The 17015-nt window shown below is 46.5% G+C and overlaps 7 protein-coding genes and 3 non-coding genes across 10 annotated transcripts; 5 read left to right on the forward strand and 5 right to left on the reverse strand.

Moving 5' to 3' along the window:
* Window positions 1–3005: 3005 nt before the first annotated feature.
* On the reverse strand, window positions 3006–4691 carry ABC1 (protein kinase; the record flags this gene model as incomplete). The annotated part of the gene is made up of 1 exon (XM_019130347.1): window positions 3006–4691. The coding sequence occupies one exon, from the start codon at window positions 4689–4691 to the stop codon at window positions 3006–3008; it is 1686 nt and encodes a 561-aa protein (XP_018987375.1).
* An 868-nt stretch (window positions 4692–5559) lies between these two features.
* Window positions 5560–6936, forward strand: BABINDRAFT_165545 (uncharacterized protein; the record flags this gene model as incomplete). Its single annotated transcript, XM_019130348.1, has 2 exons — window positions 5560–5581; window positions 6227–6936. The coding sequence occupies 2 exons, from the start codon at window positions 5560–5562 to the stop codon at window positions 6934–6936; spliced, it is 732 nt and encodes a 243-aa protein (XP_018987376.1).
* Window positions 6937–8574: 1638 nt separating this feature from the next.
* On the forward strand, window positions 8575–9908 carry BABINDRAFT_170599 (CREG family protein; the record flags this gene model as incomplete). Its single annotated transcript, XM_019130752.1, has 2 exons — window positions 8575–9135; window positions 9891–9908. The coding sequence occupies 2 exons, from the start codon at window positions 8575–8577 to the stop codon at window positions 9906–9908; spliced, it is 579 nt and encodes a 192-aa protein (XP_018987377.1).
* BABINDRAFT_t87 lies at window positions 9794–9865 on the reverse strand. Its single transcript has one exon. It is a non-coding gene; the product is annotated as a tRNA-Gln (tRNA).
* Window positions 9909–10710: 802 nt separating the features above from the next.
* On the reverse strand, window positions 10711–11830 carry BABINDRAFT_160255 (uncharacterized protein). The gene has a single exon (XM_019128133.1). The coding sequence runs from the start codon at window positions 11791–11793 to the stop codon at window positions 10834–10836; it is 960 nt and encodes a 319-aa protein (XP_018987378.1). The 5' UTR covers window positions 11794–11830; the 3' UTR covers window positions 10711–10833.
* Window positions 11831–12411: 581 nt separating this feature from the next.
* BABINDRAFT_t86 lies at window positions 12412–12483 on the reverse strand. The gene has a single exon. It is a non-coding gene; the product is annotated as a tRNA-Gln (tRNA).
* A 909-nt stretch (window positions 12484–13392) lies between these two features.
* BABINDRAFT_t75 lies at window positions 13393–13463 on the forward strand. Its single transcript has one exon. It is a non-coding gene; the product is annotated as a tRNA-Gly (tRNA).
* A 716-nt stretch (window positions 13464–14179) lies between these two features.
* On the forward strand, window positions 14180–15175 carry BABINDRAFT_160256 (uncharacterized protein). The gene is made up of 2 exons (XM_019128134.1): window positions 14180–14603; window positions 14741–15175. Exons 1-2 carry the CDS (start codon window positions 14274–14276, stop codon window positions 14816–14818), a joined length of 408 nt encoding a protein of 135 aa, XP_018987379.1. The 5' UTR covers window positions 14180–14273; the 3' UTR covers window positions 14819–15175.
* Window positions 15176–15540: 365 nt separating this feature from the next.
* On the forward strand, window positions 15541–15972 carry BABINDRAFT_25800 (uncharacterized protein; the record flags this gene model as incomplete). The annotated part of the gene is made up of 1 exon (XM_019131366.1): window positions 15541–15972. A coding segment is annotated over one exon (432 nt), but the record flags the coding sequence as incomplete, so codon positions are not given.
* A 436-nt stretch (window positions 15973–16408) lies between these two features.
* Window positions 16409–16972, reverse strand: BABINDRAFT_165550 (Mg-dependent acid phosphatase; the record flags this gene model as incomplete). Its single annotated transcript, XM_019130349.1, has 1 exon — window positions 16409–16972. The coding sequence occupies one exon, from the start codon at window positions 16970–16972 to the stop codon at window positions 16409–16411; it is 564 nt and encodes a 187-aa protein (XP_018987381.1).
* Between the last annotated feature and the right edge of the window lie 43 nt (window positions 16973–17015).

Consider the following 17015-nt stretch of genomic DNA (forward strand, 5'->3'; position numbering starts at 1 on the left):
TAATTCCTGGGATTGTCGAGAGCTCCCTTAACATTAGTGTTTACTCATGTGCTCATCCTAGGTCTCTACACTAATCTCTAATTAAACTAATCTATTGATCCGTGGGAACGGTAAAAATACAAAGGGGCTATTTGACCCTATTTCCTCTACTTTCTTTCCTTTTTCTTGCTCATCAAGTTGACTCTCTCCCAGACCCTCTCCAAGCTCATCTTGACATCGCCCTTGGCAAAGTTCTCCAAGTCAAAGTACTTCGGCGCGGCCTGGACCAACCATTCCGGTCTGACCCCGGTGACGGTTCTGATGTAGTTCTTGCTAGTCAACACAAATTCGTTGTAGATGACCCACTCGTTGTCCTGGGCCAACACGGTCGAAGGGTGGATCAACACGTCCTGATTGTCCTTGATGGTGATGTAACCCTTGTTACCAGATCTCTTCTTGGCAACTTGCATAAAGAACCCGGCGGCAAGCGCCTTACGGAGCGCATCGAAGTACTGTGGGGATTCGTACTCGGCCTGTGGAGACACCAACGGCAAGTTGTGGCGAAGCAAAATTCTCTCCAACTGCTTTCTCACGTTCTCGGCGGACTGCAAGGATCTGTAGGAAAGGAAGTGGTCACGACACCACTGGTGCTGGCCGGCGGTGAAGGCTTCCTCGGAGTTGAAGGCGTGGAACACGTTGACCAAGGTCAAGTGGTCACCCTCTGGGTGGGCAAACAAGTCCTTCATCTCGTCAGCTCTCTTACGAGCAGAAGCTGGACGGACAAACACGTTCGGCACGGAAAGCAAGGCGACGATGGAGAGAATTTCCTCAGAACAACCAAACTCTGGAGAGCCGATCAACATACACGCAAGGATTGGGTCCAACGGGAAGTTGGAAGCCAAGCGGCCGAGCGCGGTCATGTCGCCTTCGTCATCGAGACAGGTGAGGTAGTTTAACTCCTCCAACGCCCTCATCATGGTTTCGGGGGCTGGAGGGTCCATGAAGTCAAAGTGAACCAAATCGTCAACCCCCAACTTCTTTAATTCCAAAACGGTGGAGGACAAGTTAGAGCGCAAGATTTCTGGGTGGGACTGGTCGATCAACTCCTGCTTGAAGGCCTGCTCGGTGTACAAACGGAAACACTTACCTGGACGGGTTCTACCGGCTCTACCGGCTCTCTGCTGGGCAGAGGCCTTGGAGATTGGCGAAACCAACAATGACTCGACTCTGATACGCGGGTTGTAGACCTTTTGCTTGGAGAAACCCGGGTCCACCACATAGACGACACCGTCGATGGTCAAGGAGGTTTCAGCAATGTTGGTGGAGATGATGACCTTACGGCCCGGTCTGCCGTTAGGGGTGAACGGACCAGGGGCGGGGTCAAAGATCTTTTGCTGTTGCGCTGGGGTCAAGGAACCGTACAACGGGTAGACCTTCAAGGGACCGCAGCCCTGCTCACGGATGAGCTCGTCGGCCTCCAAGGAGATCTTTCGGCAGGCGTCCTCAATCTCTTCCTCACCGGTCAAAAACACCAAGATATCACCCTCCTCCTCGGTGGCATGGATCTGCAATACGGTTCTTATAGCGGCATCGAGATAGTCTCTCTGGAACTCGGGAGTGTAGTAGATCTCGACTGGGTGGGTTCTACCGGGAACCGCCAATAACGGCGCGTCGTTGAAGTAGGACTGGAACTTTTCGGCGTCCAAGGTGGCAGACATGACGATGATCTTCAAGTCTGGGCGTCTCTCGGCAACGTTCTTCAACAATCCCATCAAAATGTCGGTGGAGAGGGTTCTCTCGTGAGCCTCGTCTAGAATGATGCACGAGTATCTGGTCAAGTTGTGATCCTCCATGGCCTCTCTCAACAACATACCGTCGGTCATGTACTTCAAGATGGTGGTTGGCGAGGTCTTGTTATCGAAACGGACGGAGTAACCCACCTCCGCACCCAATTGCACATCCATCTCGTCCGCTACTCTCTTGGCCACGGACATGGCGGCTACACGACGCGGCTGCGTGCACGCCACCTGGGTGCCCAACAAGTGCGGCATCTCATCGTAGAGCACAAACTGTGGGATCTGCGTGGTCTTACCGGAACCGGTCTCACCCACAAATACCATGATCTGCGTGGAATGATAGATGCGGAGGAACTCGTCCCTCTGCGCGTGCACCGGGAGGTCGCGGCGGACCTTCAAGATGTCAAAGTAACGCTGTGAAAACTTCTGGCCGGTAAATGGATTGTTAGTGCCAGTTTCCAACTTTTCCGCCTGCTCAGAGGTGGTTTCGTGTCTCACCAAGTCGGCAAATTCGCCGGCATCGTGGTGCTGTAACTGCACGCGTTCGAGCGGGTGCGGGTGTCTGTAGCTTTCGGCTTCGGCCTTTTCAGCAGCGAGTTCCGCGACGGAGGTCACAGCTTCGATCTTGGACTTTTTGGACGGTCTTTCGGAGTCTGACATGCTTGGGGGGAGTGTGAGAAGGAGAAGGGAGAAGTTGGTTTATGTTTTTGTGCGTCCGAAATTTTTTTCAGAAAAAGAAAGAAAGTTTGCGCCGCATTCGCCACTGTGGCGCAGTCCCGAGATCTAGCCGTTCTGGAAACCTTGACCCTTTGAAAAGGCATTTTGCAATATTAGCGGACTGGATACTAAAAGTAAACGGTTTAAGGATTATACTTTGTGGTTAAGGTATGCATGGTTAACATTTAGTTATTTAGACGCTATGGTATCGCGGATACCTAAAATTACGCTGTCAACACTCAGGGTAATTCTTCAAAGACCATAAGCCTTGAGATGTACCCAAACAAACACCTACCGTTCAATTCCCATGGTTTTAGTGCTGGGCTATGACTTAATATCACATCGATTTGACATTTCCGCCGGATGGTTCAATCACTGACTGCAGAAGGTAAAAAAAAAATAAGAAAAGCTCCTAGCTCCTTTTATAATTCCTAGCTACTCCAGTAAAGCTACATCCCACTAGAATTTCAACCTCTGCCTCTTTCTTAATATATACAAGAAACGACCTAGCCTCTATTGGTACCCCAACACCTCCTTGAACAACGCGGCACAGTCAAACTCAGCATCCAACTTTGAGCACAACAAAAAGACTCCGCTCAACTTACGGTGCAACGAATAGGTCTCCTCTGGCGGCGGGCTCAATCTCTGCTCCAACATGAGTCCGATATTGCCCCGGACTCTATCAGTGACAGTCTGGGACTTGAAACTGTACGGCTTTCCCACAACATTATTCTCCGGAGAGAAGGGCTCACCGAGAACAAGCACAGAGTCGATGTGGGCCTGGACCATCGCGTCGCTTTCAAAGCCCGTGAGGTAGCCCAACTTGTGGGAATACTCTTTGACTCCGTCTCTGTCCTTGTGGATGGCGGCGCGCAACACCTGGATGTAGTTTTGGGTAAACTCATCACCAAAGTCGCGGGTAGCGCCAAAGTCCAACAACTCGATCTTCTTTGTCTTTTCGTTGTACAAGAAGTTGGCCCAGTTCGGGTCCGTCTGCATTAACTGCCACTTGATTTCCATCAAACACAACTTCATGATGGACGAGGCAATGTGGTTCTTAGTTGCCTGGTCCCAGTTACCCTTGACGATCTCCACACCCTGCATCTTTTCCATCGTCAAGACGCTTTCGCCTGACATGTTATGCATCACGCGCGGTACCTGGAAAACATCGGCAAGCCCTGGGGTGGACTCGATGATTTCGCGGAAGCGCACCAAGTTCTGTGCCTCGCGGATGTAGTCGCACTCCCACTTCAACTCCATACGCGCGTTTGCCACGGTCTTGTCGAGGAAGAGGCCCTTTGGAAGGAGCTGCGAGGCCGTAAGAAGCATGAGCAAGTTGTTCAAGTCGGAGTCAATGCTGTCGATGACGCCCGGATACTGCACCTTGACCACAACAGGCGTATAGTCGTCCAAGGTGACGGCATTATGGACCTGGCCGATGGACGCAGCCGCGAGCGGCACATCATCAAACGACGCAAAGTAACGCTCACGCCAATTATTCCCCAACTGTGCCACCATCACCTTCTCGAGCTGCCCAGCGGGCATATAGTGCGCAGAGTTCTGCACACGCTGGAGGATCTGCTGGACCTCGCGCGGGAGAATCAGCGCGTCCTGGAATGACATCATCTGCCCGAGCTTGAGCGCGGCACCGCGCATCTGCAGAAACTTGTTCGCCATGCGCACAATGTTCTGTGGAGACAAGAGCATGCTGTTGAGCGAGGGCTTGGTCTGGGTGGTGGCCATGTGCTTAAGGCCCTGCGCCGCCGCGCCCGCACCCACCGCTGCCGCGAGCGAGCCATAGTGGAAGAGGCGTCCGAGGCGCGAAGCGGGGACCTCAGAGGAGGTCATCACAACCTCTGGGGTTTCCTTCTCGCCGATTATTTTAGCATACGCCCTGGTGCTCGTGGCAAAGCCTCTCTTCTGCGAAGCAGTGCCATTTGAAACAGCATTTCCGGGAGCTTCACTTCTAGTATTTATCTTGACATCTTTAGCTCTCGCCTTACTTGAGACTTGGTGGAGATGTGCCCACATCTGATCATCTGGGTTCGAGTCAAACACAAACTGTCTCAACGGCTGGGTGGTGACCGATGTCTTGTAGAACGTGTAGGCATCCTGCTTGAGGATGCTGGTGGCCTGACAGGCAACTTTCCCGGCTGTCGCAGCAAGCTGCAAACTGGTGTAGAGTCCACTGGATGGCATGGTGATGGTTGATGAAGTGAAACCGAGTGTGACGGAAAAGCGGTTGATTCAGAAAAAGGGACGTCATAATGATGCTCACGTGATAGACAGCTTGAGTGGCTACAGTAGAGGGGTCGGTAAACGTAAAAATGATTGCAAAGACATGATTATATAATAGGAGATTTTTAGTACATTATAGGGTGATTATAAGAATCTTTACGAGAAAATAAATGGGTATAGGGGAAAATATGAGAGTATTGTAAGGAGGGGAAAATTTGTAGGTAGACGTCACGTGCGTGGCTGGCATCGGCACCTCTCAACCAGCACTGGTTTAAAATTCAGATACCTGCGAACGAAGCCAGTAATTGGAAATCTAAACTCCTGAGACATAGGGGAAGTTGAATCCATAAAATCTGGAGACTTTGGTGCTGATTGTGCAAATATTCCTTCGATTGATTTATCTGTCAATGTGGTCTGGTATTAATAGAGAATGACGAAAAATAATAAATGGTTTTGGAGAGATCCTGGCATGATGGGTCAGGAAACTGCTAGATTAGAGCTGTACCATTAATGTCTATCAAATCCAAATACCCGTAAACCCCCAACTCCGGTATTCCCCCAGCCTTTTTTGCAGTTTTACCTCTATTTATAACCTTCCTGAACGTCATGACCTTTCATCTTCCATATATAGCCCCTATTATCCTTGCATTGATTTTCTCAACTGGATATAGCCACAGCCACTTCCGTTGGGTTCGGTGTTGGTCATGTAGTATATCGAGCATGCCGGATAGGAGATCACATTGATGCGGCTGAAAAAGAGACTGTACTGTTAGTCACCTATTACTATAGCGGTGCCTCTAAAACTAAGGCGCTGTTATTGTAGAGTAATATGGATCTCTACGGGATACTGGGTACGTTGACATCTGGATTCAGGAAAAGTGGTACGAAAAGAGTGAAGGTCCTAGACAGCACCATCGTAGACTGGCACGTAAAGGCCCAAATTTTCCAAGACCGCAGCAAAATCCAGGGAGTTTGTGCGATTTCGGGGTTTACTACGCACACCAGACTTTGGTGGCCCCTTGCGGCTATCCTCTCAGCTAACAAAATACATTGGTTTATCATACAGAGGTATCTACTGAGACTCTTTTTTTACCCTTCCTGATATCACTGTAGAGCTCAATTGTTTAAATTTCTACGCACGTTTCATATTCCCCAGGCTATGGTCATCTCCACATGTACGAAATTGAATGCCGGATATGTCATTCCCGATAAACGGCTGATTGCAGCATTGAGCTTATTCGCTATGTTATACAGCGATGAGTGAAAGATAGCAAACACAAGAAAATCGCTCACAGCTGCCACTGATAACCCACACTGCTCCGTATCTTAACAAGAACCATTCTCCATTGTTAAGAACCACAATTCTTTAAGTGCCTCACCTTACGAAACCATTCTAGCTCTGGGACCTTAGACGTGCACTTAACTCTGACCTTCCACAAAGAACAGCACCATTCATTAAGCTCATTCCCCCAACTCCTTTTAAATCAAACATTTAGACCCCTCAAAGGTATATTCCGAAGCACTTTGGCTAAGATCAGGTTATAGTTTGCCCATCTACGATCCTACCTGCAAACGTTCGCAGCGCAACGCTTTGGTTCTGCTTTCATACCCACGACAAATGATCACTGGTATTCTAAGAAAGCTCTTACAAGCTAGGCCGTCTCCAGATCTGTGCCTGCTCCCCACCGACTATAAAGATAAATGCGACTACACGGTAGATGAGCAGGATTCTCCGTATGAGGACATCGACTGCCTGTCTATAGTAGACACCCTCCTTCCCGAGAAACTCAGCGAGTTCTATGTGTTTCTTGCCACCGAATCCAACTCTTTGGCCACCTACTATACCCCCCGGTTTGAGAAGACCCACCGTCGCGGGCGCACCGACCACTGCACCATCTGTTTGCTGACCATTGGCGCCCACGCCAAGATCATCTGCTTGCCCTGTAACCACTACTATCACTTCAATTGCCTCGTCCAATGGTTCTCGCAGAATCAGTCCCCTCATAAGAACTGTCCGCTTTGCCGGTTCAACATGAACGAGTACTACTGGGAAATCATATCGCGGTTGAATGTGAAGGAGATTTTAGCAGGGTTGCTTTTCTGTGCTGGATTTTTGATTGCAGGCGTGATTGTCTTCCAGATGGGACTCTCCTTAAAACACATCACCGTGGATGTATACTTTGCTCATGAAACTATAAAGCTTTAACTATATGCACGGTTGCATAGATACCGCTCAGAGTCGCACAATAACTATTTTGATTCTATAGTTTCCAAAAATAGTCTTCCACAAAACACATGATGATTTATCCCAATACTCACGGGTTCCATTTAAGGGAGATCGAAAAATAAACCGAGGGGTGGGTTTATCAGCTTAAGCGTCCGTCGTGCTACGTATGGTACTTCTAGTCGTACAACTGTTACTGGTTGGGTAAGGTACGATGTCTCACAATACATAAAAAGCGTAAAGGTATTTCTCCTTGTATACTGCGAAATTTTGGCACAAGCCCATCGCCTATTACTGGTCAGTGAGGATCAAAACACGATACGCGTGAAGGGTTAAACCCTTGGCGCACTTGTAAGACGGCTGAGCGCTGGCTTATAACCAGGCTTGTAAATTAATCCTTGACCAATACTATACGGTACGTTGCCTCTGGATCTTGACCTCTGTGACTGAGGTTTTCCTTACTCTGGGTGTCAATTTATTGCTAATCATTGTTGAAGGCTTAAAAGTGTGCCAACTTTAATAGATCTTTATCTGGAAGACGATTCAGGCGTATCTGTATGCATTGTGAAAAAGAATCAAATAATATTGTACGGAGCGTTTCTTGTAAATGGAGCTTGGCTTGAAAGAACTCAAAAGGGCTGAGCTTTTTGTATACTGCCTTCAATCCGCTGGTACCTGTCGCTAAGTCGGGCCTATAGCTGGATATCTTTATAGGGTAACATACGCCTGCTAGTATGCTGATCAGGACCCTAGACACCGTACACTGGTATTAATCAAATAATGTCGATTTTGGCACTCCCAAATGCCAAGAAAGCTCTCAACTCTTGGCGATATTACCATAATTTGATTTGCATAAAGAAATTTCGTACGGCTCCTATCCGTGGCTGTGCTTCGTGATGATTACTGAGCTCCTGTATGGCGTGTGAGAGGTGGAAATTAAATCTTAAGAAAACAAATAGCAAAAAGTGCTTCCAATGCTACCTAGATCAAAGGCTCTTTGCTTTTAGCATAAACCTATTGCTAGAAAACGGCTAGTGCCATGCATTATTGCTAAAAGCTGTCTAGCTCTGTGCGGTATCACTTACGCCAAGACCGATAAATTGACAAAATTTACCCCTCTTTATACCGTGTCTAACAGACTTATTTATTCTAAGCTAAGCTTGTTTCCACGATTGATATTCTCCCGCCTAACTCAAACTACGACTAAGCTCTTTCATAAACACATGTACCACCCCCAAGGACCAATACCTGTTATCCATGCACCTAAAGAGTATCTTGAGATACAAGCTGATACCGCCTTAACTCGCAAAAGCATGATAGTCCAATTGGTCCAATAAGCAATGCCGTAAAAGCTATATATGTTGTAACCCCGATATCTGCTACTCCCCGTCTTGGCTCACGATACCGATAAGCCCCGATCCTGCACCTACATCCCTTGACGTCATGCGCGCGTTTTCTGGGGCGGCAGCTATTTAAACTGTTAGTGGGCTCAGATTCCACCTCTTCTGGCCACCGAATCACCACTTATTTACGTAACGCCTAAAAATGTGGAAAGCTTTAGCTATTTTAGCCCCACTCGTTGCATTTACGACGTGCCACGAGTCAGGAGAGGCCCGGGCGATGTTTTCGCAAGAAGAGGCAGCAAAAGTTGCGCGGACGTTAATCCAGCGCGAGTCGCTTGCCAATGTCAACACTATCTACCCCGAATCCAGTCCTCATGCTGGTGTACCGGTATCGTTTGTTGAGTACTACGCGGACTGTCACCATGACGGGAATCCCGTGATGATTGTGGTTGATATTGGGACCACCTTCCGCAACGAGGCCAAGGGTTCGCCTCTTTCCTTGTCTGTCAGAACGGGAGACCACCAGGGGAACGACTTGGTGAACCCATCCTACCCTGGCGGTATTATTGGCTCTACTGCCGGCTCTCCACGTGTCAACTTGCGTGGTAAATTGCACCACTACGCCAAGGACGAGTTATCCGAGGAGGAGGTCCAGAGCTTGGAGCAGTGCTTTGTCAAGAGACACAAGGATGCAAAGTGGTGGTTCCCAAGAGAGGGGAACCAGGTCCACACCACCCACTGGGGGAAGTTCATGGTGGAGGATGTCTACATGGTCGGTGGGTTCGGTGACCGGGCGTACATCGGGGACATTGACGGAGAGTTGTACCGTGCAGCCGAGGTTGAAACCGACACCGAAACCACTAGCACCGAAGCTGCCGCTGCAGAGACTGGGGTTTCGCCGTATGAAAAATTGGTTGAACTCTCCAGGGAGGTTTTCCCCGATCAGGACGATGTCCAGAAATTTATTCGTCGGAAGATGGTTGACGCCCACCATGGAGGCTCGTTGAAGATGATGGAAGCCCACCACGGAGACTCGTTGCAGGTGATGGAAGCCCACCATGGAGACTCGTTAAAGATGATGGAAGCCCATCACGGAGGGTCACTGCAAATGGTTTTGAAGCACGCGAGCCATGGTGACAGCCAGGAAGACGAACCTTCTGGCTACCACCACGAGGTTAACAGAGTCCACAGAAAGGGACATGGCTCTTGGGCTAAGAACATACACGGCAGACCGTGCCTGAGATCCAGAAGACAGGGGGGCCAAAGAGATGAGAATTTGCTTGACAAAGTTGTCTCCTATTTAACCAACTTGGCTGCAAACTACTAGCCGCAATCTTCTCGCTGCTAGCTTTTTTTTTTTTACCAGATATCTGTGTGTTGTGCGGTTATCATTTTAGCTTGAATATATCCGTTTTCATGTTCTCCCTGAGCCAAACTTTACATTGATACCATTTTTTTTAAAAAAAATGCTCGTAAAGAAACGGCAAAAAGGTTACAGGTCGTACCCGGATTCGAACCGGGGTTGGTCGGATCAAAACCGACAGTGATAACCACTACACTATACAACCAGGTTCATGGAGCAACTGCTCCTAGGAGGCTTTAATCGACTGATTCCGGAAATATGGTAATTTGGTCGGAGTACATACGCACGTGACTATGGAGCTTAAATGGTTCGATACCCAAGGGTAAAAATAGTCGCATATTAGTCAAGCTCCTGGGATTTAGGATGGTAAACAGCAGGTAGTGGTTTCCAGCAGAGTCTATCTGCAGACCCCCGCGTTATTAACACGATGTATTAACCAACGGGACAAAACAGTCATGCATTAGCTCAGGGAATTGAGGCGAAATTTTAATCCCCCTGAGTTTTCGTTGGTTTTTAACCATCTTGAATCAGGGGAACAATGCACCCTTCTGAGCACAGTTCAAACCATCCTAGGTTGGATTTACCGAAACTTGGGCCTTTTTCAATATGATTAAAAAATAAAAATTATCTTGCCTCGTGTGTTACTCTTAAATACGCAGTTTCAGATGAAAAAACACTTCACCGACCCTCTAATGCCTCTTCTCGGTTAATATCACCTCCATATCTGAGCTTTTGTCAAGTACCACACTGTAAATAATGTCACTGTCCCCCACTGTCTTGCATGAGCCGCGTTAGTGGTTCTTAGCGTACGCCATATAGTAAATCGACGATAAGATCACCATCCCACTTCGCTATCCTTCCTGTAGGAACCTTTCTCTTTATCCGAAGATCCATTTGTTCAATCATAGTACTTGTACCAACATCTGAGGCATTTGATGTAGCCATAAACTAGTACTATCTCAGTAGTGCTCGCAATTCTGGACGTTCACTAACCTTAATCTCAACTTCTCGAAAGCTTCTTTCTGAGGAGTCTCCAGACAAAGCTTATTCTGACCTATATATATTCATATTTTATTTTATATACACCATTATGACCTGTCTATAACACCATACTGCATTCGCACACCTCTGCGATCTTATCCCACGTGGATAAACACAGCAACCTGTATGACATTAGGTGCTTTCGCATGGGATACTCCATAAGTTCTGGGAACACCAGTAACCATCTTCCCAGCGTTTGAATCTTACGTCAGCCCACCATGAACCGCCGTGTTTATAGCGCTGGCACCACGACAACATGTGTATCTGATCTGCTTGCTGAATAGCCCACTTAGATAAATCAGATATCTCCCGCTCGTTAGCAGTGGTATCACAATTATCACTGGTCGTATAAAGTGCCCAGCCGATCTCATATGTAATGGTTGCGCCAGTCTTAGTGATGGTGGTATAATCAGATCCCCTATTGCATAGCTGTTTAATCAGGCCACCCGTAGCTTTACCTGCGATGAAGTCTGTTATTGTGTCGATATTGGCCCATAGCAATATGGCCATGGCGGTGAATGCGTAATAATTCTCTCGTAACCATACCTCTAGTTTACCGTTCCGGAACTTCAGGATTAACTGATAGTACTTCTTCGTTAACCACCCACCACAAGTGCCTCTCTTGTCTAAGATGTAACTGCCGCGCGTGTGGATAGCCATTGGCGCCTCGCTGAAACCTCTATTGCTGTCATTCAAAGATACAATCCATACCACTGTGGCATAATCAGTCAAGCCTGCTTGTGACGCCACGGAATCTGCTATAAGTTCTCTCTTGACCTGCCTGGTATCCTTTTGATTGATCATCCAGTTAATAGACGTAAGGTTGACATGCATTTTCACCAACAAATCCAACGGGCCGTTTCTGATGTCGCCACGCTTAAGGTACTCGTACAACTCCGGAGCAACGTCCCACATAATCGGTCTAATCACTGCTGAAACAACTGATGTGTCTACCACGCTATGAGTGTCGTTGATTGTGTTGTTAAAGGCTAGCAGCGCGTCGACCACGCTAAGTGTGTTGTTGACTATATCGTTAAAGGCCGACGACGTGCCTATAAGCATACAAACAACGGTGGCAGCGATACCCTTCATGCTTATTTTCTAGCTAGAACAAAAACTATATAAGATAGCAATCCCCTCTTGTGTGTGAAATGGACGAACTTTGTGACACCTAGTGTAAGTACACGACGTACTAACAGACCGAACCTTTACCGCTATCTCCTTGAGGTCGCCAAGCACGCGTAACATGATGAAATGTACTCAAGCCATTTCTCGACATATAAATATTAAATACATATGTATATATTAATTAAAGTCTAATATTAATCATATCTAAATAAATATACTTATAAAAGTAGTACCTATAAATATATGAATATCGATATTAGTATACGTATTTGTACACAAGAAAAACAATCACAGCTATAATCTCGCTCAAATTTATAGACAACTATAGATATCATGAGAGTTATAGAGGATGAGTTTCTTGTTTTTTTCCAGGCTACACAAAAACGCATATAAATTACAACCCAACCACGAAATACAGAGGTTAATATTCGTCGATACCTTGACCAAGGTATTGTGCTAATAGTGTGAAGTCCAATAGCCGGGTCTGCTTGGAACTACTCTTTGGCTCTTGAACAACCAGATCCCAATAAAATGGCGCTAGCTTCTGCTATTCATCGGTGTGGAACAGTTCTAAAAAGATAAAGGTCGTACCCGGATTCGAACCGGGGTTTATTGGATCAGAACCAACAGTGATAACCACTACACTATACAACCTTTTTTATGAGGCTTTCATCCTCACTAGTGCTTTTGCCTAGAGACTTGATCGGAAGACTTATTTCACGTGACCAAGGAATAAGGATGGAGCGCTGGCCGGTTTATCTAAGCTTTCATATTCCGATAAAAACTAGAAAGGTACCATCGAATAATTTATTCCGGAATTTGAAGCGGCATGAAATATTAAGTTTGTAATCAATATTAACAGTAAGTTGATAGCGACTGTCACTAAGAGTTGGTACTGGGCCTAAGTTTCTGTTAAACTATTTTCCAGTACATCGGGAAGCATATCTGAGCCTTGGTCCTGTATGCACATTAACACAGGACATTAGCACTTTAGCCGCCTCTATTTATTTATAGGACTGCTATGTGATTATTACAGCTCATTCAACGGGGGTGCTCTAATGGATGTGTGTCTACACAGCTCGTACTTAGACCCACAGCCCTCTGCACTTGGTTTTGTTATACCTTACAAAGTTCTTTCCACTAAATCTATATCTAATCTAAACACTTGTCGGCTTAGTAAATAAACTGTTAACTTTTGGCAGCCCACTACTGAATAACGTTGGCATCCGTGGTGGATAATAGTTGGTGTATAATAAATTACTTGTTCTTAGGTAAGATAGCAAAGTCACGAATATGTTAATTAGTTATACTCGTTAATTATAATACCAAGGATAAGTAAAAATGAGGGCATAATATACCCTTTTATGGAGTACTTCAAACACACTAAACGGTCCTGTGACATCAACTGTGTACAGGAACGGATTTCAACAAATAGCAGATTACTAAAAATCAACATGAGAACCAGAAGACAATAGTGTATAAATCATTAACACGATGGACTCTAAGATAAAATCTCCTATGGTGCGATCAGTTCATGGTGAGAGCAGGAATTTCAAGGAAATAGCGCCAGTGGTTTAGTGGTAAAATCCAACGTTGCCATCGTTGGGCCCCCGGTTCGATTCCGGGCTGGCGCATTCTCTTTTTTTACCCGAATCTGCTTCTTCTCCCCACCGCTTTTGCATGGGACTTGGTTTTGACCGTGTTCGTCTGTTGGAAAGGCGAGAGTGAGACTGAAAATTAAGTATTCTAAAAGCGAGACCCGGCAAACAACTACCCCAGGAAATCGCACCAGGGACAGCGTGAGACCCTTATTGTTTATATAACATCTTTGAATATGCAAAAGCAGGTTAAAACGGGATTAGAAATAGATATACTTACAAAACTTTGACCTTTCTGTGTTTGAAGCCACCAAAGAAAGCTTGCGAGCGCTCAAGGTCTACCGTTATGGGCAGCTTCTGTCTTCACAGCCAAGCACCACCAAGCGTCTTTGGAATAAGCGCTGAAAGAGAGGCAAACCCTGAATATTTAAATCAAAAAAGCAGAACTAGAACTAATTGGAAGGGGCTTTGGATTGATTGAAAACAAACGGTAAATTTCGTTTGGAGGCATTTTCCAGGGCTACCCCACGCTAAGCACACACGACCTCGGTTCAAGTCTGTACGCAGCTCGTGCCGTTTTGCGGAGTTCGGAACCTTATAGGGGTTTGAAGCCCTGTTTCCTTATCAAATACGCGGTAATTTATTACGAGACGTGTGACCACCAACGGCTTATCACCCCAATATCCTATTATGTCTATCACATGTCCACCGAAACAATTTTTCTTATGCTTATTCATTTCAACCTAGCAAAACTGTGGAGGAGATTCCAACACCCGGCCACACCCTAATTACATTGTCGGTTGATTTAAATTCTCTCATTTAAACCCATTAGTGATTATATCCAGCATGGCATCCAGATCTATCAACAAAAACCGGCGCTATAAGTATGCCGCTGGTGCCGCCGCGGTTGTGGTGGGCGCTGGATTTTTATTGCTCAACACTTTCCCACACTTGAGACAGAATTTTTTTGGCCTTTTATCTAACCCAAAGAGCAATCCTAAGGATACGAAATACCAAAAACCCGCCAAAAGCGGCGAGGAAGAGGATAACGAATTGGCCGATGAGGCCCACGATGAAGAGGAGGCCGCCCATTCTCGCTCAGTAACTTCTTACACCGCACCACAGGGTGAAGTCGAACAGTGGTCGCACACTGAGTTGAAGGAATGGTTAGAGAGTGTACGTGCTTTTATTTCCACAAGGCTATCATTGAGTAAGGTGCATTCGGCGCGTGTTTCTACTGATACAGAAACAACCAACCTTTGCTACCTTCCCTTGCAGCTATTTGACCCCGAACTTACTGACTAACAACCAAGAAAGAAATTTTTGCTCCTGAAGATGCTCCTACTAATGATCTTGTCTCCTTGGCTAGTTCCCTTATTAAAGAGATTTAATATAACAAAGATGTTCCTAGCAAACCTCATTATCTATCAAAAGTCATTGAAAACCAACTCCTTTTGAATCGCAGACTATAAGCGATGCTGAGGTATTGGCTCCGGACCCCACTATGTAACAGCCTATCTTTGTTCTCAAAGGTTTACTCTGTATCTTACATTATCTGTTTCTCGCCGTCCAGACAGCTTCATTTTCTCAGTACTTCCATTCTCCTACTGGCCAGGCTCTGTGGCATGCGCTACGGGATCCTGTTCGTCTGTATCATGGCAGAACCTCGAGGTTTCTGCTATTCTAGTCTTTCGGCAAGCCACATGTGGTAGAGAGGCTAGGATGTACAATATATACCACTTTACGACTATTTACATGGCCTGTAGGATGTTGCGATGAAACCGCTCTTGTAAATTCGTCACGGATTCAAGGTGGTTGGATCCGAGAGTATAGAAATACCATATTCCGTGCGAAATAATAACGAACGCGTAGTGAAACCGCGCTCCAGGATTAATGCCAACTTCAAATATAACCGGGCCTATGTAGCCCATCAGAGCTGGGCAACCCTCTTAATAGGCACCTATCGATCACACACATCCCAATGAGAGGAAAAGTAGCCCCAACTCAAGACTCTGTGCCACTTGCTGAGGGTATGTATTCTCCACCGCAAACCAGCCGAGAGATACTAACAGTCTCCACCTTTACAGAAGAAAAGTACAAGGACAAATGCATAGAGTTAAAGAACCGAATCATGGAAATTGAAGAGAACAATGAGATAGCCACCATCGCGTTAGCCAGAACCAAATCATCCATTAAACGGTTGAGATTGGAATACTCGGTTCTAACGGAGAAACTCGAACAGAATGTTATCCTTGACGAGATTGATAGTGAATTCAACGTTGCCTCCATCTATGACGCAAACACCATAAATGGTGCGAAATACAGAGACCCATCTATTCCCAAGAGGCCCACAAATCCATATTTGCAGTTCTGCGAAGTTGAGAAGGACAACACCAAGAAAACCATCTCAAACTTTGCCGACTTGTCAAAGGAATTGGCAAAGAAGTGGAAAGCTCTAACCAAGGAGGAAAGTAAGCCATATTACAACTTATACGAGGAAGACAAGGCAAGATACCACAGAGATATGGTGGCGTACTCAGCCAAGCAGCTGCACCTGTCGTTAAAAGCAGAGACAGACACTGAAGTCCCTGCAGCTAAGAGACAAAAGACAAACAAACCAGAAACAGACGAGGAGGAACAAAAGGCCGACCAAGACGATGCACCATCCACCGAGGCGTTGGCCGTATCGGAACCAACCAAAGCACCAACTTCTGAGACCATCGAAAAAGTAGGCACAGTGAGTGGCTCCCCAAGCATTCAAACAAGAGAAGATTTAGCTGATGGCCCGACTCCTGCTCAGCAGGATATAGTTGAGGACTCCCAACCAGAACCGGACGCCGAGTAATGGATGCTCAGTGAATGCCTGTTGGATTAGGTGTGGTAATTAAAGTATTTAGATGAAAACTATTATAAAGTATGAGTTCCTGGGACCGAGTTCGGGGAAACACAACCGACCAAGCTTGGATGCAGAAGCCTTGGCATTAATCGCTGGATGCCGACTTCATGCCACCTTGGCGGTTGTTTTCTCGCCACTCCTGTAATACACGGTCGAAGATAGACCTGGTTAAGCCTTTGTCCCAGTCAGGGACGTGTGCAAACTGCACGTTTATTTTCCGCACGTCCTTGTTGCGGGACTCATCGTCAAAGAGAATGAGACTATGTTCCTTCCATGATATATCCAAGGTTGCACACGCCTTTTTGATATGGTTAATCTTGGTCCCTTGTCCCCACTGCAAGGTATCAAACATCTGAATTGACGACACCTTCTGTCCCGTTGCAGGATCCGTGACCTTCAAATACGTCAATATTTCTTTGGCCAATTTTGGGGCCGCGGTGCGGGAGGCTGCAATCAATAGGACACCGTTTTCTCTCAATTCATGAATGATTGACTCGACGTCCCGGTAAAACTCTAGCTGCATCCCTGCGCTATCGGTGATAGATCTACCACTTGCATGCGGCATAATTGGAGGCCTTAAGTGGGTATCACACCAGCAAGGCCATAACGTGTAGTCTAGATCAAAAACAACAGCCTTGGGATAGCTCATGGCTGTACTAATTGACGGAGCTTCCTGTAAGAGTGAGACAAAG

Source organism: Babjeviella inositovora (assembly GCF_001661335.1).
Source record: "Babjeviella inositovora NRRL Y-12698 unplaced genomic scaffold BABINscaffold_2, whole genome shotgun sequence".
NCBI classification, from domain to species: Eukaryota; Fungi; Ascomycota; class Pichiomycetes; order Serinales; genus Babjeviella; species Babjeviella inositovora.